Source organism: Acanthochromis polyacanthus, chromosome 4 (genome assembly GCF_021347895.1).
Source record: "Acanthochromis polyacanthus isolate Apoly-LR-REF ecotype Palm Island chromosome 4, KAUST_Apoly_ChrSc, whole genome shotgun sequence".
In the NCBI taxonomy this organism is placed as follows: Eukaryota; Metazoa; Chordata; class Actinopteri; family Pomacentridae; genus Acanthochromis; species Acanthochromis polyacanthus.
In genome coordinates this window covers 10,553,408-10,577,443 of record NC_067116.1, presented here as the reverse complement: position 1 = coordinate 10,577,443, position 24,036 = coordinate 10,553,408, and the positions used below count along the sequence as shown (strand labels likewise).

At 41.3% G+C, this 24,036-nt stretch overlaps 1 protein-coding gene across 2 annotated transcripts in view; it reads right to left on the bottom strand.

The window, feature by feature from the left end:
• Positions 1-8,281, bottom strand: part of lrrc40 (leucine rich repeat containing 40) — a 58,931-nt gene extending 50,650 nt beyond the window's left edge. Inside the window, exon 1 of one of the 2 annotated variants that reach the window (XM_051947298.1) lies at positions 8,032-8,281. In XM_051947298.1, coding sequence (XP_051803258.1) covers positions 8,032-8,176 — 145 coding nt within the window. In that variant the 5' untranslated portion in view covers positions 8,177-8,281. The remainder of the gene's footprint in view (positions 1-8,031) is intronic. The other variant, XM_051947297.1, reaches the window with a different exon arrangement.
• Between the last annotated feature and the right edge of the window lie 15,755 nt (positions 8,282-24,036).

Genomic DNA, 24,036 nt, shown 5'->3' with positions numbered 1-24,036 from the left:
GAATTGTACTGACAAAAGATCCATGTGAAATGTTTCAGGCCAATTACGGGCCTCTAATTTCAAAAATAAGATCAGATTTCCAAAGATGGAATGATGTCACTTTTTTGGGTCTACATTCTCGGGTAGAATCAATTGGAATGAATATCCTCCCTCGTTTCCTTTACCTCTTTCAATGCCTCCTAATTCAGATAGTCCAAAAACATTTTGATGAGTGGGACAGACAACTGGCAAAATATATTTGGGAAAATAAAAGAGCAAGGATAAAATATCAGACAATGCAATTAACAAAAGAGAAAGGGGGAATAGGCCTTCCCTGCCTTCGGGAATATTACTACGCTGCACAAATTAGACCTTTAATCGGATTGTGTTCACCCACTTATTTGGCAGGATGGAAAGATTTTGAAGGGACTGTTATAAAGGACATACCAATTATGGCATTGTTAGCTGACAAAAAACTGCAAACTAATGCCAGCTTTACGAATGACCCTATGTATGAATCTCTCTTGAATTCGTGAAATAGAGTTATGCAAATTTGTAACTTGGAAAATCTGTCCCGAATCCTCAGGTGGTGTGCGTACGACTCTGACTTCAAGCCAAATGCGCTTGACAAAAGATTTAAAAGTTGGGTCTCAAAGGGACTAACTCGCTATTATTCTTTTGTCCACAAGGGGGCCTTTATAAGTTTTGAATTCCTAGAAAACAAATTTGGATTAGGCCAGGATGATTTCTATAGATACTTACAGGTAAGACACTATTTTTGATCAAAATATAAAAACATCATGGGATGAAGGTAACTTGGGGTTCTTGCAGACTTTTCTAACATTAATTACAACATTTCCTCAAAAGAAAATAATATGTAAAGTATATAAAGCCATTCAACAAGGTAAACATGCCAATACGGACTACATTAAGAGAAGATGGGTAAAGGAAGGAAACATGGAAATTTCAAGTGAAAGTTGGACGAACTTATGTAGACTGCAATGGGTCACTGCGGGTTCCAACACGTGGAGAGAGTTTTTTGGAAGAACCTTACCAGGTTTTTTACTATACCTATTCAGAAGAGACAGGGTTATGGTGATCTCTGTTGGAGATCCTGTGGGTCCTCAGGGGCTAATCATTTCCATATTTTTTGGGATTGTCCGGTGATAACACTTTATTGGACACAGGTATGTGAGCATATTAATCAAGTTTTTGGGAGTAAAATACCCTGTAACTTTGGAAATGTGTATTTGGGCAATGTGAATGTAATAGATTGGAGAAAGAAGGAAGAAATGTTGCTCTGGATACTATTGGCAGCAAGTAAGAAAGCTGTAACAAGGAAATGGTTAAAACTGGACCCGCCGACAACTGAAGACTGGATTAGCACAATTCAAGAAATCTATACCATGGAAAAGCTTTCTTTTGCCCTCAGGACTCAAAGGGGCAGGTTCTACTGTATACTATCTGGTCAAAGTGGACTGAGTATGTGAAGCCCATAAGGTCGGACTTTCAGTAAAGTAATAATATGTAAAGGTGTGGAAATAATATGCAAGTGTGTGGTAACCATATTTTTGTAAAGGTAATCCTCCCATACATGTTCAGTTCAAAAATGTTAAAAATAAAAATTTAAAAAAAAAATGCAATAACAGACTAAAACTAAACATATAGCAGCTGGTCAAAGCATTCAAAGAATAATTAACAGCCCAGTTTATTCGTGACTTCTTAAACAGTGAAACTGAAAGTTCTGGGTTTCAACCTGAGGATGGCAGAGATGGGACATAATATTAAACTGCAGCTGATAAACTGAGACTCAGTGTGACAGTTCATCTGTTTGAGGGTTAGGGTTACCAAAACAGTTCATAATAGTTCACAGCTGCAGTTGGCCCTTTCTCCATGTAGGGATCACTTACAGTTAAACCTAAATCATTAAGTTAATACTGCTGTTCTGTGAATAAACGTGAGCAGCTCTCTTTCTTTGGAGACACTCGTGGACTATACAGCTGTCTGATCCCCCCCAGACTACCTGTCAATCCCTCCAGACCAGACTGTCAATTAAGTAGCATCGCACCTTCATGTCACTAAAACTTTGATGCTTTATAAAAATTTCAATATGGAATTATTTTCAGATTGGCCACCTGATCTCTGCATTTGGCCATGAAAATTAAAATCTAAAAAAAAGAAAGAAAAAAGAATAATGAACAGGAGAAAAACTGTCTTTCATGATTTAGTTTTTGCTGAGTAAAGTTGGGTTCTATTTGGAGCCAGAGCTTTGTGGAGACAGCCCCTGTCGGACATAGACGTATTGCTGGATTTTGACAGGATGGCTCAATTTTTCAGGGCCGGTGTTCAAGATTAAAGGGGAACTTCGGTTTTTTTTCAACCTGGGGTCTGTTTTCATATGTCATTTCATACATGTGAGTGATGGAGAAATGATTTTCGACATAGCTCCAGTATTTAGCCAGGCAGGCAGCTTCGCAGCTCAGCTCTAGCGAAAAGTATGGGGCAACTGGCCCCCCCGCATCAAAGTCCGCCCTAACGTGCTTTTTTTCCCCACACTGACCAGCTCGGGTAGTCTCAACGAGTGTCCCACAACATACTAGAGATGAGAAGTGAACGGATTACCGAAGATTTTACGTCGAAGTGCATCAACTGGAGTTTTAGGGTCCATTTGTAAAATGTTTAGCCACAACTTTAGCATTTCCTTCGCCGAGTACTGTAGTCTGTGAAAGCTGCACGAAGTGTAGCGCACCATTCTGTTGCCACAACTCGGAAATGCACACTGACGACCCATTAGTTTTACCAGGTTTAGAAAAAACTAACTGTTCTGTAATCCGACACGAAATCGCTCCACTCGTCTCTCTTCACCTGAGGCAAACAGCTGTTTCCCCCACCGGTGTTTTGGAGAGAGCTATCACGCGATTTCGGAACGAGATTTGTTTTCTAGCGTCCCGAGATTTGGATACAGACCACAACAAATAGCGATCGCCAAGTAATGTGGAGGTTTTCGTTCACTTCTCATCTCTAGTATGTTGTGGACTCGTTGAGACTATCCGAGCTGGTCAGTGTGGGGGAAAAAAAGCACGTTAGGGCGGACTTAACGCCGGGGAGGGGGGGGGGGGGGGGGGGGTGTAGTTGCCCCATACTTTTCGCTAGCTGAGCTGTGAAGCTGCCTGCCTGACTAAATACTGGAGCTACGTCGAACATTCATTTCTCCATCACTCACATGTATGAAATGACATATGAAAACAGACCCCAGGTTGAAAAAAACAAAGTTCCCCTTTAACTGGTGTTCCGATAACTCAGGGTTTCTGAGACAGATGTTTCATAGGCGTGGCTTTTCAGGACCCCTTACCTACTGACTAGGAAATAAACAATGGGACAACTTCATCTACAAAATGAGATTTCTGGTGTTCTATACATTTCGGTCTTGACAAAATAACTGGAAATAAGAGGCGTTCTCAGTTTAAAAGTCATGCGCTCTCAGGCTACATGAAAGAAAAACTTCGTCACAGCGGATGGAACATAGACTGTGGAATCAATGGAGCTGCGATCTCTGTTTACTGTTAAAACCTGTTAAAGCAGCAGACAGGAGACCAGCATATGGTGTACACGTTATTTAACAAGACGCTCACCCAGCCGAGTGATAACAGAATGCCGAAGTGTTGCAGTATAACATTAATATATTGATACAGTATTGGCAGGTTTAGATCACATTGTAGCTACACTGTCTTATTTAAATAAAACAAACGTCAAAATTTTACTAAAACAGTCCATCAGTATTTAACGTATTGGATTTGAAATGCAGCAATTTAGCAAAATACACAGGACATTCATGTTCAAACCAGCAGCAGAACTTTGTTGTGTCATACTACTCTAAACTGACATGTCAATGAGAAAAGACACCAATTCCTTTCAGTATATCACACTGTCAAATAAGGCTAATAAAAAGGAAAAAATAACATATATTCACAGCTATTGGTAGTCATAAGTATATATAAGTGTAAAGGTGTTCAGTGAAGAGGCAGTTTTTAGTCTGAGAAGGAATCTGCAGATGGAACCTAGCATGGAACAATTCAGCAAGATGATCTTATTTGGTCTGTTTTTATTCATTCTTATTTTATTGTTTCCTGTCTTGAGTTGTGAGATCTTGTTTGAAACAGCAGCTAGCTATATAGTTCAAGGGTGGGCTCGTTAAGGTTTTGTAGAATAAATATAATCGTCTCTATTATTGTTCTACGTCTTTAGAAATTAAAAAAAAACTTTAATTTTGTGTTCTGTACAGTCAGTGCATTTAATTTACAATCTATTGATTCTATAGAATACAATGTTGATTAACTTGCCATGTCCCAGTAAAATAAATAAATCCTGAATAACGGGGGAAAAATTAGATGAAGCATATCGACGTTCTGAAGGCTGGAATGTGAAATCTCTGATTAGAATATGGTCTGATAGGGAGATGCCAGTGTTACAAACAGTGACGTCACGAAGTCACGTGATTACCGCGCTGGTTGGCGAAAGGAACCAGAGGAACAATGGCTGATGCGAACTATCCTTCTGTGAAATTGTCCGATTATGCTCAATCCTTATCACCTGAGGCCTGACAAAGATACGTGAGTAAGCTGAGATATCAGGGAAACAGTAAAACCTTGCCAGATCCCTACAATTTGAAGACTGGGTGGGTTGACGATCCTTCATTGTGGCCGGACATTTCCTTCACCTACATTTATTTTTACTTGATTGACACCGCTGGGCAGTTCACCCACCCAAAAATATATAATTACGAATTAAAAATAATATATCTTCTGTTAATCTTCAACAAGATGTCAAAGAAACGTCAAGAAGTTGCTGTATTTTTTGTCTGCAGTATGGCTTCTATGTAACAGTAACAGACCCACAGCATTGGTGATGGAAAATAGGACAATTCTAAAAAACGATCGCTAGACGCATACAGAAACAAATATGGTTACAAATAGGAGGCTGCTGGCTTAAGGAGATGTTATTGAATATGCTTCAATCGACTTTAGTATACTTTCATCACCTAAAAAGCGATCGGTAACACATGATAACAGTGAACCAAACCGAAAGTGTAGAGATCGCTTCACGCGAAGGATGCGACACTAAATCAATATCTTTTGGTAAATAAGCTCAAAGTTGGACATACTAAACATGCTAAACTGTTGAATAGTTTACCTGAAGAAAAGTGGGAGCCACAAACACGATCTCTGCTGCTTACTGGGGTACAATTTTTCCTGTTGATGGCTGAAGCCACCGCCGTCTTCTCTCTCCTGAAATCGGTATTCGGTGAAATTCCAAGCTTGATCCCTTCTCAAAACGCTTCATACAACCAACAACTACACATGCTATTACCATTGTGGTAAATACATGTGCAATTTCATTCATGAAAAGCGATAACTTCACGTATTTGTTTCAAACCCGATACCGTTCTCGTAGCAAGCCGTTATGTTACTGCCAGTTCTTGCCCATAGATATATACAAACACTAGATGGCTCATGAGCGCTGTCAGCCTATGGGGAGCAACGTCGCCACATGGCGGCCATCTTGGGACAGGGCTGCTCGATCACTCATAACATTAAAGTCAATGGAGCATGGATTTTAAAATCACTGTAGATTGCTCAATTTTCAACCGATTTTACAACAGCTTGGTTTGTTATAAACGTCAGAGATGTACTTGTTTTACTGCTTACATAAGAATAATTAAAACCATTGAATTCATATAATAATGAACACAGATATCAGCTTTTTTCAGCATAAATGGATGTAAATGTAATTTTAATATTTAACATTGCACTTTTTTTATTACTATCAGCTTTCTAATGCACAGATAAAAACAAAGCTCAACCAAAATCAATGCACAACAAAAAGAGATGATGTCTTTTCTTTTCATGAAACCGGTGCCTACATTACCCACAATGCATTTCGGCTGCAGGCTAACTAATCCAGGCATAGATGTATACAAACAATAAGTCTAAGGTCTCAATCAAAGTCTCTTAACAAGCAAATAAATACAACCACAACCACAAAGAATGTAATTTCGCCTGAAGATTAGGTTCTCAAAAAACGTTGGTCTCAGGAAAACCTAATAATTGAAAATCAGATTGTGAGTAACACCATCTTCAATGTGAGTAGCCAGGCAGAAAAGACACACAACTATGCCGCATTTTTCAAAACGAAAAGCTGCGATTTCGGAATTGAGCCTGAATCATAGCCACGTTAATAAGGTTTGTAATAAACTAAACCGTTTGTAAATCAATCAAGAATTGAGCGAGTTATGAGTGTTAAAGTGAGGAAATCATCCACCTTAACATTGACTACAGTACAGTGCGTCAGAGCAGTCCCCTGTCCTAAGATGGCCGCCAAGTGACGCCGCCGCCGACTCCGTCTCGAGACATCTAGGCTGAATCCCAAACCGCCCCCTACACACTATCCCTACACACTACTCCTCCGTTTGCGCGTTCTCGCGGAGGGTCCTTCATATTAAGGGCCGTCCCAAACCGCGTAGTGCGGAGGGAGAGTGGACTGTTCAGCCCTTAAATAGCGAGTCTGCATCGATGCTCACTCTGGACAACTTTTTCAGGAAGTGCAACGTCGAAATGGAGGAGGAAACAAACATATAGATGTGAGTTCCACATGCGTCCATTATTTCTCCCACGCCTTTTTCACACTGACAGAACATCACAAAAAGAGTGATGTAAAAAGATAAATCAAAAGAAACACATCTTCTTCTCTGCTGACGTTTGATTTAATTGTGCACCCCCTGACACCTTAAAATTTGAACACAACTGACAGAATTCATTTATTCATTCATTCATTTGTTGGATTTGAAATGCCAGATAATAGAATTGGAAAAAATGTGAGTGAAAAAAAGTGGGATGCTTTCGTCTTCTGGAAGCAGCAGCGATCCTTGTTAGTTGCAACCTGCCACAGCGCTACAGCCATGACAGGCGTCTTTGTGTTACCATGGCGATGACGTCTTCCATTTTCCGGTGAGGCGTCAGGGCGTCCCATTCCCGACGATCGTATTTATACCCTCTCAGGTGCCCTCCACAGCTGCGAGTGTGACTTCTTTTGGAGTGACACTCGGTAGTGGAGGGGGAGTGTGTAGGGGGCGGTTTGGGATTCAGCCCTAGCGTTTGTATATATCTATGGTTCTTGCCAACCAGTAGCAGTCTTGTACCACGTGACCATAGCAAATGACGACACGCTGGCGTCTCCCTATGATGTCACTGTTTTACTTAAAATCTGCTTAAAAGTAGAACAACTCAGGTCAAATTGGTTTATCGCAGTAAGCTTTGAAAACGGTATTAGAACTTCTCTTCCTGTTTCTGTCTGACCGTCGGACTGAGGACACAGACTGTCACCAGTTAATCTGGTGTAGATCGTCACACTCCGCAGCGAAGCGATATTTCCACTCCGTTAGGTGGAAGTCCTCATTAAACCGAGTATTTTATTGGTAGACTGAACAGCCGTGAGTCCAAACAGAGCAATAACGACAATGTTAAAAGCTGTTTAACATAGCTGTTAAAGCTGACAACAAGAACATTTCGGAACAGTTTATTGACGTCTGTGTGTTTTGAACAGGCATCGGTACAGTCACCTATGCTATGTATTGCCGTTGTAACAGCTGCCTCGCTCACTGAATATCACCAGTTGATCGGAACACCAATTAATCTTGAACACTGGTTGCTACGTTTATCTTTCTCAAACAGTCTATGGTTAACAGAGACAGCTCTAGAAATGGCTCATCTGGAAGCAGTGGCAATGAGAGGGCAGGATTATAAAGAGTTTGAACGAAATAACTACTGGTTAGTTAAGTACTGGCTGTTTATAACCACAAAACACGATGCAAATGGCTTTTCGTCATATGTGATCTTCAACTTCCATATAGAAATACTTTTTAAACGCTACATGACAAAATTCCTTTTGAATGGCACTAACCAAGCGTTAGACCTTTCGTTTTGTATGGGAGGAGAATAGTCCCTGTACAGACACAATGCAAGCTGCTGCTGTGAGCTAGTAAGATGAGAACGTTACCCTCAGTTAGCCCTCGGCCACATAGGTTCAGCTGCCCGCTTTTCCTCGCTGCCTTCAACAGACTATAAGGTACAGTCGTTTCTGTGTTCTCCGTCCTGAAGCCCGCCAGAGAGTCCATCTTATCCGCTCTTCTAAATCGGGACATTTTCCACCTGAAATGAAGTCAGCCTCTGCAGCACCGAGACACTGTTTCCCTCCACACCGCTCCTTGTACAACAATGGCGTTCGAACTGAAGGGTGTGCGTGGATACTTCCGGTCAAAACTTCCGGTTATTTTTGAGAAGGAGAGCGGGAGATAGTGAGCAAGAGCGCATATATATATATATATATATATATATATATATATATATATATATATATATATATATATATATAAACACTAGATGTCTCATGAGCGCTGTCAGCCTACGGGCAGCAACGTCGCCACATGGCGGCCATCTTGGGACAGGGCTGCTCGATCACTCATAACATTAAAGTCAATGGAGCATGGATTTTAAAATCACTGTAGATTGCTCAATTTTCAATCGATTTTACAACAGCTTGGTTTGTTATAAACGTCAGAGATGTACTTGTTTTACTGCTTACATAAGAATAATTAAAACCATTGAATTCATATAAAAATTATATTAAGTAGATAGGTAATGAAGAAATAGATACACACATATACTGTCATTCTTTAATATTTACAATATTCAAATAGACATAATAAATAAATGATGATGAACAAATAACAAAAAAGTAATGCTAAAATGAAAAAATAATGAGATTTGAACAAAAAAAATAAAGAAAGAAAAATAATAACAAGGTTCCCACTCTTTTCAATAAATCATTTTCCAGGATTTTTGCAGTGTCCCATAACCAACTGAAGTTACAACAATGGAGTGGGCAATTTCTAAGTTAATCTCGCCTTCTTAAAAAAACAAGATGAAAGGTTGATGACCAATAGCTCTAACTAGCTGCACAGTATCATGTTAAGCTTTTGAATTTATTTATTTCTAAATCTCAGGCATGAAAATTGTCTGCTAGCTGTCTTTTTAGTCAAAGGTTATTTAGTGTCTTACTATTCTTAATTTATGGTTTATACTTATATTGTAATCTTCACAATTTTATCCTGCTGGTTTGAGGATTATAGCGAGGACCTTCCACTTCTCTAAACTTCAGGCTGCCACTGCAAAAAATAAAAAATGAACACAGATATCATCTTTTTTCAGCATAAATGGATGTAAATGTAATTTTATTATTTAGCATTGCACTTCTTTATTACTATCAGCTTTCTAATGCACAGATAAAAACAAAGCTCAACCAAAATCAATGCACAACAAACAGAGATGTTGTCTTTTCTTTTCATGAAACCGGTGCCTATATTACCCACAATGCATTTCGGCTGCAGGCTAACTAATCCAGGCATAGATGTATACAAACAATAAGTCTAAGGTCTCAATCAAAGTCTCTTAACAAGCAAATAAATACAACCACAACCACAAAGAATGTAATTTCGCCTAAAGATTCGGTTTTCAAAAAACGTTGGTCTCAGGAAAACCTAATAATTGAAAATCAGATAGTGAGTAACACCATCTTCAATGTGAGTAGCCAGGCAGAAAAGACACACAACTATGCTGCATTTTTCAAAACGAAAAGCTGCGATTTCGGAATTGAGCCTGAATCATAGCCACGTTAATAAGGTTTGTAATAAACTAAACCGTTTGTAAATCAATCAAGAATTGAGCGAGTTATGAGTGTTAAAGTGAGGAAATCATCCACCTTACCATTGACTACGGTACAGTGCGCCACAGCAGTCCCCTGTCCTAAGATGGCCGCCAAGTGACGACGCCACCGACTCCGTCTTGAGACATCTAGTGTTTGTATATATCTATGTATACAAACACTAGATGGCTCGTGAGCGTATTCAATCAAATTGGAGGACTCCCTTTTTTGTTGGTTTGCAGCTATCAAATAGACCCCTTCAGAGCCTACGTCATCAACAAGCTGCGTGCGCATCATGGAGCCGGAAGTACTGCTTCATATCATTTACCTGGCATTGTTCGCATCACATGAAGTAGCAAAACTAAAAGCTAACACTGAACTATCGGCATCATAATGTTAGGTTGTTGTGTTTTTGGTTGTATGAACCGAAATACTCAAGAAGGACTTAAGTTCTACCGCATACCAAGGGGCTCTCGGCTAGGGTTGCCAACTTTCTCACAACTAAATAAGGGACAGGTGCACAGTGCCACTAAAAAGCATCCTCTCAACTCTCTATCGTAACTATCAGGTAGTGATACTCCTTCCTGTTCAGTGCTAAAGTTATTGATCTGCATAAGCAGTACATGGCTAATTGAATATTCATGAGATAAGCACGGTGGAGCCGGTTAGCATTCTAAAGGCTATCCAGGCTAGCAGCGGTGAAGATGTAAAGCTGATGGAGGGATAAAAAACAAAGGGACAGCACAAAACTACCAACAAACGGAGGACAACACTTAACTATTACTGGACCAGAGGACAAAACCTAACTATTACTGGACCGGAGGAGCCATTTTTCACGGCTGGATGTTTAAGTTTAAGATGAACAGCGGCTGCAGCTAAATTCATTGGCTTATGAAGAGCATAAGATCGTCAATGGGTGAGTGACACAGTTAATTTAAAATGCAGAGTTTGTGTTGGTATTTTGTTTGGAGGATATGTGGCTGTGAGCTGCTAATCAGAGTTTAAAGGCTATGGGCTAACTGGGAGTTTACTCAGGCTTGGTTACTTAATGTGTGAAATGAAACCATAGACAGATATGAGGCAGATTGTCATGCGGAATGATCTATTCTATCCAACTTGCAAGCAAATAGATGGAATTATGACTTTTCCAGTCATTTTGGAGTTGTGTTTGTGTGTGATCTGTGTTCACAGACGGGCTGTAGAAACAGCACGGTCAGCTCAGGCTGAGGTTTGGTTTGTTATCGTCTTAAACTCTGGTAAACTAAAATATGTGGCTCCAGCCTTGTTTTTGTGAGACATGATGCTGGATCAGTGTTCGTGTTTCTGTTTTGTTGCTGTTAATTATGCCCGGTAGTTGTTATTGACTGAATTCTGGAGTGTGGTCAACTGCCAGAGTGTAGCGTGAGCTCTAGACCTATATATTTGACGGTACTCTTGTGGTTCTGTAACGTTTTGATTACTAGCATATCTGCCGCTGTCTCAGCAGGCAGCATTTAGGAGTAGACGCACTGTTACACCACAGTAATGGTGGCGCCCACAAACACGGGACATTTGAGATCCCGTATGACACAAATCAATTTAGCCCAATTTACGGGATGTCCCGGCTAATACGGGACAGTTGGCAACCCTACTCTCGGCCGTTAAACTGAGCAACTGAAGGTGGCTGTGGCTCCAGGCTATCAAGCGAGTGGATTGGACGGAGGATACCATCAACAATGCATGTGTGTGCTCTGTTGTGGCAAATAAAGCGAAATCAGTGCAAAATATACTGACAAGTTGTCGGTTCCCACACGATTAGAGCCACTAATGAAAGCCCTGTCAACTGTTGTGACAGGGGGACATAAACAATAATGTGGCTGGAGTCGCCGCCATACAGGTACAGTTTGCTGTGTGTATGTAGTTCTCTACTTTGTTGATGATCACCCATCCCTCATACATCGTAGTCTTCTGCCCTTGCCTTTGGCTGGGTAGGATTTCAGACATCAAAACACAAAACTCTGAGTCAGTGTCCTTGTATAAATTGCATAATCATAGGCCTCTATAGATTTGTATGCTCGCAGCTTCTCTCTAGTGTACATGCTAGGTTTGTCAACTAAATATAAATAAATATCAGGCCACTGAATATTGGGCCACTTACTAACGTCATAGTCCTATTTGGTAAGTGTACAGGGATGTGGGAGCCTCTTGCCATTTGTTAAAGTGAGTTTTTCAAAGTATTTTTCACAATCTTTTACTGATAATGCACCCGCATGGCTTGACAAGCCACTGCGAGCCGCCACACTTCTGGCTCCAGGGTGCGCGCGCAGCCCTCTTTATTTACCAACAGTAAATGGGTCTATAAACAGGATACCCCTAAAACTATCCAATTATCACAAACAGGTTTAGTTGTCGTGGAAAATGGCTTACAAGCACAATTTCTGTCCACATAGATATTATCTCTGGAATAATGGGGACAGGGCCGGCCGCTGGCATAAACACTCTATGCCGTTGTTTATAGCCACATCCACGAGAGGGGGCCACACCACAATAAGTGTGTGATTCGCATTTTGTCCCTGTCTTCATGGGCGTAACGAACGCGGGGTACGCGTGGGACATGTCCCCCACACTTTCCACATCTGTCCCCTCTGTCCCCCCGCACTTTTTTCAGCCGTTACAACAGCTAAACCCGTTATTAGCATCCAGTACCGTGTTTTCCCGAGTCGTCTTTGAATGCACCATGAGCGCATGCTAACGCAGGTGTTCCACAGGAGACGTGCTGCTGTGCTGAGCTGTGCTGAGCAGTGCTGAACGTGCGTCTGGAGTAATGTTTAGCAAACCAGCCAGAGCCAGCAAGAAGCAAAAAACTTTACACAGTTTTTTCCAAACAAACCGTGTAAGTTGTGTGACCTTGTTGGATGCAAACAATGTTAGACTTGTTAGCTAAATGATGACAAGGTAAAACGTGGCAATATATCAATATGTTAAGCTAGTTAACAATAATTCAAATGTGGTTGCCTCTGTTACATTACTTGCTAATTAGTTTATTCTTGGAATAAACCCAGTCCTCTTTCGTTTCTGGGCAGAAGATGTGCTCACAATTGCTCTCCATGTATTTAAGTCTTTTGGTCCCAAAAGAGGATAGTCAGGGAGGAGAAAAATGAATATGGTATCAATTTACAACTATTTTTTACTCCTTCTCTTTCTAATTCTATCTCAGAATTTTGATTTTCAGATATTTTAATGATTATTTCCTTAACAAAGAGCAGAGTCAGGCAGGAGATGGACCAGAGGCGGCGACCAGCAGTAATGTTGACCATGCAGGGTCTGCAGAGGTGAAAAAAAATATATAAGTGGCTGAGAAAAAAATATGTATCTATGGGTTAAAGTGATTTTAAGGTTAACTTCTACTGCAATTTTTACTCTTCCTAATGCTATTTCAGAATTTTTCTTACCACATTTTTTTATGTTTATTGCCATAACAGAAAGAGCAGAGTCAGGGAGGAGATGGATCAGAGGCCAGCAGCAGGGACAAGGATGTTGGGTCTTTACAGGTAAGGAGAGATTATAACTTCCTGAAAATAAGATATCTATTGCAGGGAGAAACCAGGCAGTACTGATCATTTCATGTTCAGTGTTTGGCACCTTTGGCTACTCGTCCAGTAGATGTTCAAGGGACATTGTTGTCAACTCAACTAGAGTTTGGCCACTAAAACTTTAGATTTTATAGTTTAAAGTTTTATACTTTATAGTTTAAAGAACTAGCCTAGTTGGTCCCCTGGTATTGCACTGTGGCTGTTAAGGATTATGTGGTTCTTTAGCCACTAAGGACGGTGCAATTAAATGTAAGAGAATGATAAATTGCTCTGAAAAATTTGTCCCCCTCACTTCTGAGATGGTGGTTAGGCCCATGCCTGTCTTTATTCCAATAAAACATAAATCATCATGGTAACATATCAATTTAAACTGGCTTATTAGAAAACTATACGGGAAAAATACAGGAAAGAAAAAATAAACCAGCAGTCAGTTGGTGACTCCATGCTTTGTGCGTAAGTTAGGCTACTGTGACACCAACGGCACCGTTTCAAACTTGATCGATTACACTGGTCTGGAGAAGCCACAGATGGAAAAGCAGTAGTACTGGAGATGGCATCATGGCTCCAAAAAGGAAGTTCAGGAGTGGGCTGAATATTTGCTGTTAATCATGTGCATGTGTGTTTTAACCCAATTACAAGCTGTGCACGTGATTTGGTTGTTGCCCTGTGCATGTTTTGGGGCCACAAAAAAAAATCTTGCTTAGGGCCACCAAAGTCCTAGGGCCGGCCCTGAATGGGGATATACTGCATAAAAATAAAAGTATCTTTCTTAATAGCGAGTTTAGTAACAAAATTTACTTAGTCTCACAGCTTCTGACCTCTAGTGGCCAATTTATTAATTACACTGAATTCTGTGAAAAGTATATATTCCCTTCAACACCTGGGGCCTGTTTCACGAAGCAGGTTCACTGAAAACTCTGAGTTTCTTAACCCTGAAATGAGGGAAACTCAGAGTTTTCCGTTTCACGAAGCGAGGTAACTTAACCCTGAGACGGAGGGATAACTCGAGCCTGTTTCACAAAGAGGGGTAACTTAAACTCTCGGTCAGTTACCGCAGTAACAGACTGTATGACTTGAACCTGGTCGGCAGCAGTTTTATCTGAGAAAACCTCGAGTTTCTCTCCGTCTCCGCCCTCTTTCAGCCACACACACTGTTTCATTTCCTCATTCATTCAGTCAGTAAGCGAGCGAGTTTTGGCGTAGAACAGCTTTTATTAACGATCCAGTGGATAAAGGAGCAGCATTACTGTATAGATAATTAAATATTCGTCGGTAGATTGTTATCAGACCGCGCATAAATGTTCTCGCATTTCCGGACAATTATCGGTTTGAGCGGTACCGTTTTGTAATAATTTCAAGTCCATAATCTACATAAACAACCTAATCCGTCCTTACATTTACATTACCAGCTGCAGTCATGCTCTCACATCCAGCAGATATTGTGTGTTGCGCTGCGGTTCTTTGCAAATGGAAGTTTTTATATAATGTCGGAGATGCAGAGTAAGGCAACTGTATGGAGGACATTCAGAAAAGTGTTCCTGATCCTGAAACAACTTTTACCATCATTGTAGTATTCCCTGGACATAAACCTGTCAGAGCATCAAGGAGGAGTTCCACAGGATTGCAGGTGAATGATGTAGACATCTGTTAAATTCATTTTTAAATCATATTCTGTTCATGACATTGTGCTGCAACCTCAGACTGGGATTAGTCATTTTAATTTATTTTAGGATTTCCCAGTGTGATTGGCTGCATAGATGCGCACACATCCCCATCACATCTTGAATAGGAAGTCCATTCACACCATAAATGTTCAGGTGGGCTACAGGTAGACTGACTGCTGTTTCTAAATTCTAAAGACTGCATCATAGTTCAACATCTGTCATTCTCTGCACTGTCCAGATCATATGTGATGCTGCATACATCATTTCTAATGTGGAGGCCAAGTGGTCTGGGTCTGTTCATGACTCCAGGATTTATGGAGAATCTAACCTGAGCAACAGACTGCAGCATGGTCAGCAGCCTAAAGATTTTCACAATAGAATTCTCTTGTCTCCCTCCTTTAATATGCTCTGATGTATCCACTATACATTACAGGAGAGTTTGATGGCCTTCTGCTGGGTGACAGGGGTTACCATGCCAAGCCAGGCTAATGACCTCATACCCTGACCCTGAACCAGGCCCCCAACAGAACTTCAACCGGACTCACTGCAGGACCAGAGCCCGGGTGGAGATGACCATGGGCCTGCTGAAAGCCCGTTTCCAGCACCCACGTCACCTCAGGGTGACCCCTGAGAGGGCCTGTGATATTACTGTGGCATGTGTTGTTCTTCATATTACCACTATTTGAGGAGAGCAACACCCTGCCCTACAAACTGAAGACCCAGATGATGACCCCATCCACCTGCAGCTATCCAGGACAGCAGAGCAGTCAGAGACACCATATGCAATAATCACTTCAGAGTTTAAGTCACCATCATCACCACCACAGCAAATAAAGACATGATACACATTTCATTTGGTCTTTCCTACAATTAAAGAGATAGTTCAGTTAATGTTCCAGTAGTTAACATAATTCACCTATGGCCATCACCCACCTCTAACTTGTGCTCCAGTTTTTCAATGTCCAGATCTGCCCTCCTAATCTGTTTTTTGGATTTTTCTCAGCAAATGCAGTTTGTAAATCTGTTTTACTGATAACTGGGAATACATAGAGGACATTAAATTATACAGTTACACATGAATTCCACAGAATGAACCTCTGGTGTTTCCTGAACATCCATCTCACTGTGTCAGTCTGTGCAGTGGAAGTTGAAGAACCATCCTGCTGCTGTCCAGCCATGCTCTGTTAAGAAAAATGAGAATGTGCAATACTTCAGTGTAGGTTAAATGTCACACTCTATATTCCACCCAAAATCTGAATGGGAAGAGAACTATTAGTAACATACCTCTGTATGCCTTTCTGGATCCCCCTCTGTAAAGGCAGCAGGCACAGTTTCATCCTCTTCATCCTAGATCAGTGACATGTTTCAGTACACCTAAACTACCATTTGGATAAATCTTTCGAGTGTTGCCTACTTAAAATTACAAGGTATGTTGTGGGGTGAAGGGGCCAAAAGACAAAAAAAAGACACAAAAGAGAACTAAATAATCATATATATATATATATATATATATATATATATATATATATATGTATATATATATATATATATACCGGGCTTTGCAAAAGTTCTGTTACACTCGGTTTCATGATCTTCAGAGACGTTTACATGTCGGAGTGAAAAATTCCATTAAATAAACTGAAAGTTCTACCTTATAGGTAGAACTTTAAGTTAGGTGTCACCAATTTTCTTTCTTCAGGATCACCACTGACCAAAGACCTCGTTATTCGACTATTTCCTGCAGTGTTTACCGGTTTGGGACAACATAAGTCAATACAAGCATCTTTCATTGTGGATGTGACCATACCTCCAGTTCCCCAGAAGCCCAGGAAAATTCCATACAACCTGGAGAAAAAGGTAATGGAAGAGGAAGATCGGCTGTTGGAAGCAGATGTTCTGGAGAAGGTCCCAGATTAGGTGCCAACAACATGGTGCACCAATCCAGTTGTCGTGCCAAAACCACACAAGCCGGGTCAGGTCCGGTACTGTTCAAACATGAGAGTGCCAAACACTGCAATTAAGCGTCCAATCGCAGAGGCATTGACCGTCGAGGACGTTAAGATAAAGCTGGCAGGTTCACGGCTGTTCAGTAAGCTGGATATGAACGAAGCGTACCACCAGCTAACCCTGGAGGAAAATAGCAGACATCTCACCACATTCTATGGCACAAGAGGCAGATTGCATTACAAGAGACTGAACTATGGCACTATATCGGCACAGGACATTTTCGACAAAGCGATGGATGACACCATCCAGGGGCTGGACGGAGTTATCCACATCAGAGATGACGTCATCGTACATGGACAAGACAGGCAGGAACATGATTGCAGACTCATGAAGTTCCTGGAGAGAATGCAGGAATGCGGGCTGACGCTAAGCCCACATAAATGTGTCATTGCTGCCCCAGAGATTGAGTTTTTCGGTGTCATGTTCAGAAACGGAGGAACAAGCCCAGCACCATCTAAAGTCGAAGCTATCCAAGGCATGAGAAGACCCGAGTCAGTCACAGAGGTGAAATCTTTATTGGGGATGGCTCAGTACTCCTCACAGTACATACCCCACTATTTAGAAATCACTGCGTCACTACGGGAGCTCACAAAGGGTGCTTCTGAATGGACGTGAGAGGAAGCACATGAGACGGCCTTCAACAGGCTGAAACAAAGTTTGTCGGAAGAGTTTACTCTGGGATTTTACGAGGTCGGACTGGAGACAAAACCGTTTGTGGACGTAGGACCAAATGGCCTCGGACTGGTGCTTGCCCAGAAGAAACCAAGCGGGTGGAAGGCTGTGGCTTGCCACAGCAGAAGTCTCACTGACGTGGAGAAGCGCTATTCCCAGATGGAGCGGGAAGCACTAGCAGTGAGATGGGCATGTGAAAGGTGTTACCTACATCTAATCGGCAGCAGGTTTACGGTGATAACCGATCATCAGCCGCTGTTGCCAATGTTCAACAACCCACATAGCCGCCCACCAATGAGAATCGAGCGCTGGCTCACATACCTCCAGCAATTTGATTTTGCGCTGGAATATCAAGCTGGACATAAGAACATTGCTGATTATCTTTCTCGTCATGCATTGCCAGCCAGCAAGGAGGAGGAAAAGGACAGCCAGTACAGAGAAGAGGTTGTCAGAGTGTTAGTTCAAGACACTGTACCTCGAGCTCTGGATTTACAGGAGATCCAACAGGCTACAGCAGAGGATGAGGAGATGCAACAACTGAAACAGTGCATCACTGAGGGTCATCACGCTCGTGTAAAGTCCACACCAGACCTGAACAAATATACCAAAGTATTCCCCGAGCTCAGCATCGCACATAATGTTATTGTTCGTGGCAACAGGATTTTAATCCCCCAAAAGTTACAGCCACGAGTGTTGGACATATGCCACGAGTCACATCTGGGGATTGTCCGAAGCAAGCAACTACTCCAAAGTAAAGTTTGGTTCCCGGGCATTGACAAGCAAATGGAGAGAAAAATTGCTAACTGTATCCCATGCCAAGCAGTCGACACCAAGTACCGGAGAGATCCACTGCAGATGTCAGAGCTGCCAAAGAACCCATGGCAGAATGTCGCTGCGGATTTCTGCGGCCCATTTCCCTCAGGCGAGATGCTCCTGGTTGTCATCGATGAGCGATCACGCTATCCGTGCTGCGAGGTCGTTCGGAGCACATCTGCGTCAGAGACGATCCGGGCTCTGGAGAAAATTTTTGCCAAACACGGTGTTCCAGACATCTTGAAAAGTGACAACGGCCCGCCGTTCCGCAGTGTTGAATTTGCTCATTTCTGTGTAGAGAAAGGAGTAAAGCATCAAAAGGTTACGCCCAGGTAGTCTGAAGCAAATGGACTGGTCGAGCGATTCATGAAATGTATCGGCAAAGTGGCTCGTATTGCAAGCTCAGAGGTGTGGGGAATATTCATTTTACATATCTATTAAACTATCATGTTTTTATTGCTTTCTGCTTATTACTTATAATCATTTTAATTACTCTTTTGCTTATCAGTTACAGTCATCATTTTATTACTTTTTACTTATCACTTATAATCATCATTTTATTACTTTTTACTTATTGCTTATGATCATCATTTTATCACTTTTACTTACAATCATCATATTAATCACTTTTGCTTATTACTCATGATCATCATGTTATTACTTTTATTCATTACTTACAATCATCATTTAATTACTCTTTTACTTATTACTTACATTCATCATTAACCTTCGTTGATCATATTATGTGTGTCTGCAACTTGTATTAACCCTATAATCAAATGTAATAAAGTGCTTATGAATGCATGTTTGAGTTCTAGCTCATAACCTGGAAAAGTGTTGATCTAAGCAGGTTGTGCAGGTTTCAACATCTAACTTAAAGGAAAGTGTGTTTAAGGTAAATGCTTGATGCTCCACTTGACTAAAGGCTTGTGGTTACAACTGACCTTTCAAAGAGCTGAGGGGAAAACTCTCCCCCTCGCTTCAAACTAACAAACTGAAATAAGAATAGCATCTAGGATGGCAGTTTAGCGAGGACAGGTGACAGTTTTAAATTAAAAATAAAGAACATCCGTTAAAACTATGCAATACCTGGAAGAAAGAGGGGGGTCTGCGGTTACAGAGATGTGCAGGTTGTCACGTACTCACAGAGGACAGAGACAGGGCAAAAGGTTCAAACAACAGCTAGATGTTTAAACAAGAATAAAAGTTAAAGTATTAAACCATAAAACAGTATTGGGGAATTAAGATTAAAATATAATGTTCATAAGAAAAATACTTAAAAGAAAATGTAATCAACAATGTCTTAAATTAACAGTAAATTGGGGACAGGCATAGAAATCCTATATTAACCTATGAGGATCCTAGAGTAAAATAGGGATAAAATCAGATTAATCTGCCTTATACAAATAATTAAATTATTGATATTGTTGTATTATTATGAAATATAAATTTAATAAGCTGAATTAATAAAACTCAAAGCTCAGCATAATTGAGCAAGAAGCTCAGACCTGTTGTCTGCAGAAAGCTGAGTTGTAGTCTGTGTAAAACTCACAGGAAGTCACACCTCAGGCAGGCACATACACACACATGCAAAGTACTCTCAATACAGGGTGAAGACGGCTGTGGTTGGACGAAGACTGAAGACATCCGGCAGTGTGAACCAATCAGAAGACAACAGCTTCTTAGTTAAAAACTCATGTAATAGTTTAGAATTCGCTCTTTGTTGTGAACAGCTGCATGCAGAGGAATATTGTCTTAGTTTAAGTCAGTCTGATGCCAGCTAGATCAACATGGAGTCTGCATGCATGTATTTTCTGTACTATCCAATGCGTTTTTACTAAATATTCTTAAATGAATATTTTGACTCTGGGTCATCCTTGTCTCCGAGTGTTTTTTCCTCATTAACAGTACCAAAGAATCCGCTTTCTGACAGAGGGTAAAGACTTTATCCGGGAAATCTATTGATTCCTTGCGGATTACAGAGTCACACCACATCCCAGCACAGGCGTTAGTCTGGTTATAGCGCTGACGGGTCAGATGGTTAAAATCAAGCTTCCCTCCATCCCCGAAGCATCTCAAAAAGCTGACAATGGAGAAATGGAGATGCGCCACCAAGAAGAGCGTCGCAAACAGAAGCTTTATGCGGACATAAGACGACGTACTATGGAACACAACATCCAGGAGGGAGATTTAGTGCTGTTGCGACAGGACCGGTGCAACAAACTGGACATGCCCTACAACCCAGCTCCATACTGTGTGGAGAATGTCCACGGCACAATGGTCACTGCGAGAAAAGGGAGTCATTCCGTGACCAGAAATAGCTCAGCATTTAAAAGGCTGGCGCTAGACAACCCACCACGAGTGCTGGAGGACGGTGAGGATGATCCAGACCCCTTCGAGGATGATGCTGTTGAGGAAGCAGCAGCAACTGCACAAGCAAACACACGGCAAGAAATCACAGACAATGTGGGCACAGAGACTGTCGCTCTTCCCAAACGTGCTGTCACTCGCTCAGGCAGAGAAGTGAAACAACCAGCACACCTTAATGACTATGTTACCTAAGTGCTGTCTAGCAGCGTCTCAGTTTAGGTGTTAGACAAGGTTTATTGGGGACGTTAACATTCACATGTTCAGGTTTTGATGGATAAATTGTTACAAGATAAGTTAGAAGTAAAAAAAAATAAAAAAATAAAAAGGGTTTTGTACGATTCATATAGGCACTGTTGTATAGAGCTGTTTAGGAGCATAATATTCATATTGAGTGAATGCTACATTGAAAAAAAATATTTTTTTTGTTGTTATTCTCTAAAATGGGGAGAAATGTAATGTCCAAAATCTAAGTTGTTTATTAGAAATGTCTCGGTGTTAAAATAACGTTACGAGGTGAGCCGGATGATATTAAGGGGTGGACCCCGGAAGCCAGGGGTTATGCCTAGTTGCTATGTGGCTATGGTTGCTAATGCTGATGGTGTTCCAAGCTCCGGTAATAAATGCTCCAAAAGGATGTTTCGTCTGGCAGTTCATTAGAAGGCAGAACACTATAGTACCCACACAGTGGGTGTGATCACCATATGAACAGACATTTCTCCGAACTTCTCTTGAACTGAACTTCTCCCGATTTGTTCTGGCACCAGCAACATTTCTGCCTCAGCACAAAACTCCTGCACACAGTTGTGATGCTGATTCTAAAGAGATGGTGCTTCTATGCAGGAAAAAAGAAGTGGGATGCTACTGTGGATCTGCTGCAGTATCTGGAGAGGTCAGAGGAACAGTTCTTGGAACAGATCAGAAGACACCAAGACCTGGCCACTGCCATGCTCCAGAACATCCAGAGGACGGATGAAATTCAGACACTTTGGTTGGACTGATAGGACGCATGGTGTCAGTGCTGGAGCAACTATCCCAGAAATAAACTGCATTGTCCACTACTTCTGCCTTTTCTAGAAAAAGGCAGAAATAGTGGACAATGCTGCAGTATCTGCTGCAGTAGTGCAGTTTATCTATCTAGCTTGGTGTGACAGTAAAAAAACGTGTTACTGATATGTTTCAGACTGAAATCTGCTTGGAAAGCACAACTGATTACATTTGGTGTGCTTTTCAAGCAGATTTCAGTCTGAAACATATCAGTAACACGTTTTTTTACTGTCACACCAAGCTAGATAGATAAACTGCACTATCGCAGCAGATGTATTATTGAAGTGTGCTTACATGACGTGTTTACATACCCTACTCACAAAAAGTTATTCATCTTTGAGGTGAAATCTATAGAAAATGTAAAAAGTTTATAATATTATATCCTGAAAGTAGGGCATTTAAGTAGAAGCAAGCAAGATTGATATCCTCATCTCAAACAATTTATTGAAACAAAAGCTAACAACAGTGGAGGGTATATCACAATAAAAATGTCAATATCTCACGACAGTTTGGATAGAACAGCAGCCTTCAGCTGAAATCTGGTACAATTGTGCCCCCCCCCCCCCCAGTGGCGCGGAGATGCCCAGACAACAGGTGACCTCTGCCACGCAATTAGCCTTAAAACCTCTATAAAGATAAACAGAGATACTATCATCAACTTACTGCGTTTGTTTAACTGCTATTTAATAGATGCAAACATAGTCGAGGCTGAGCAGCGAAGCTAACGCTAACACACCACTGTTAAGAATCAAAACATCTCTGACAACTACCTGTCTTCTCAAACGTAGTCGCCATTGCCTGTGACTACGATGAAGACAGGTAGCTACTAAAAGTTAGATTATTTGTTTCTGGATCGTAGTGGAAGCTTGCAAAGTCAGGAACGGCACTTGCATGTTTACAGCACGCCAACATTGCGGAACGGCTGTGCATGCAGTGACGCATTGACATTTTACAGTGATGCAATGACGCAGCTCCAACTTGGCTCCTTACCAATGGTGCTTTTGAACCAAAAAAGCACTGGCACTTAATTAGAACCAAACTAGCACCTGGTTCTCTTTGGTCGAAAAGAAGCTCATGTCAGAAGGACTTTGAAATCAGGAACATCCTGTCTCAGAGTGATGTCTAATGCTTGATGCAGACTTGACCATTGCAATTCCTTATTGTCAGGATGTCCCAATAGCTCTTTGAAAAACCTACAGTTGATCCAAAACACTGAAGTGAGAGTACTGGCAGGAGTTAGCAAGAGAGATCATATTTCTCTTACACTGGCTTCTCGTCATTGCCTTCTTGTTAAATCTAAAATAGAATTTAAAATCCTTCTCATGACATACAAAGCTCTTAACGACCAATCTCCATCGTATCCAGACCGTATAGTACCATATTATCCTAGCAGAACTCTTCACTGTCAGATTGCAGGTTTACTGGTGGTTCCCAGAATTTCTAAAAGTAGAATGGGAAGCAGAGCCTTCAGTTATCAGATGCCTCTCCTGTGGAACCAGCTCCTAGTTTAAATTCAGGAGGCAGACACCCTCTGTGTTTTTAAGACCAGGCTTAAAAGATTCCCTTTTTTGACCCTGTCAGGGTCAGATGGAGTCCGCATGTACAGGGGACAACTGACTTCTTCAATGTCCCCTGCTGTCCCATAGGTCTAGGCTGCTAGGGGACCTCTCGATGCACTGAGCCCTTCTCTATTTACCTACATATTTACTATAGTATATACCATTATTGCATTGCATTCACTCTGTCTCCGTGTCTTTTCTCCGAGTTCCCGTTGTCCCAGAGCTGTATGCTTCAGATCCATGGTTGCTGTCCCACCCAATGGCTTAGTTTCCATCATGTCGACTGTGTCGACCCTGGGTCCTTGCTCTGGGGATTAAGGTATATGGATTCTGTAAAGCATCTTGAGACGGTCTGAATTGTAGCTGGTGCTATATGAATAAAATTTAATTGAACTGATTTGAAATTGAATATGGATAAGGGAACAGTAGTACAATAGACACTGGCATACAGTTTTGGACTGTTGATGCCTTACATGGAACTAGTGTAAAATCTGCGGAAACTGATTTTTTCATGTAAAACTTGACACAATTTAACATAGTATTGCAGAGGTTTATTCAATACGCTCACCTACGAAGATAAAGGAATGACCCAAGAAAGTG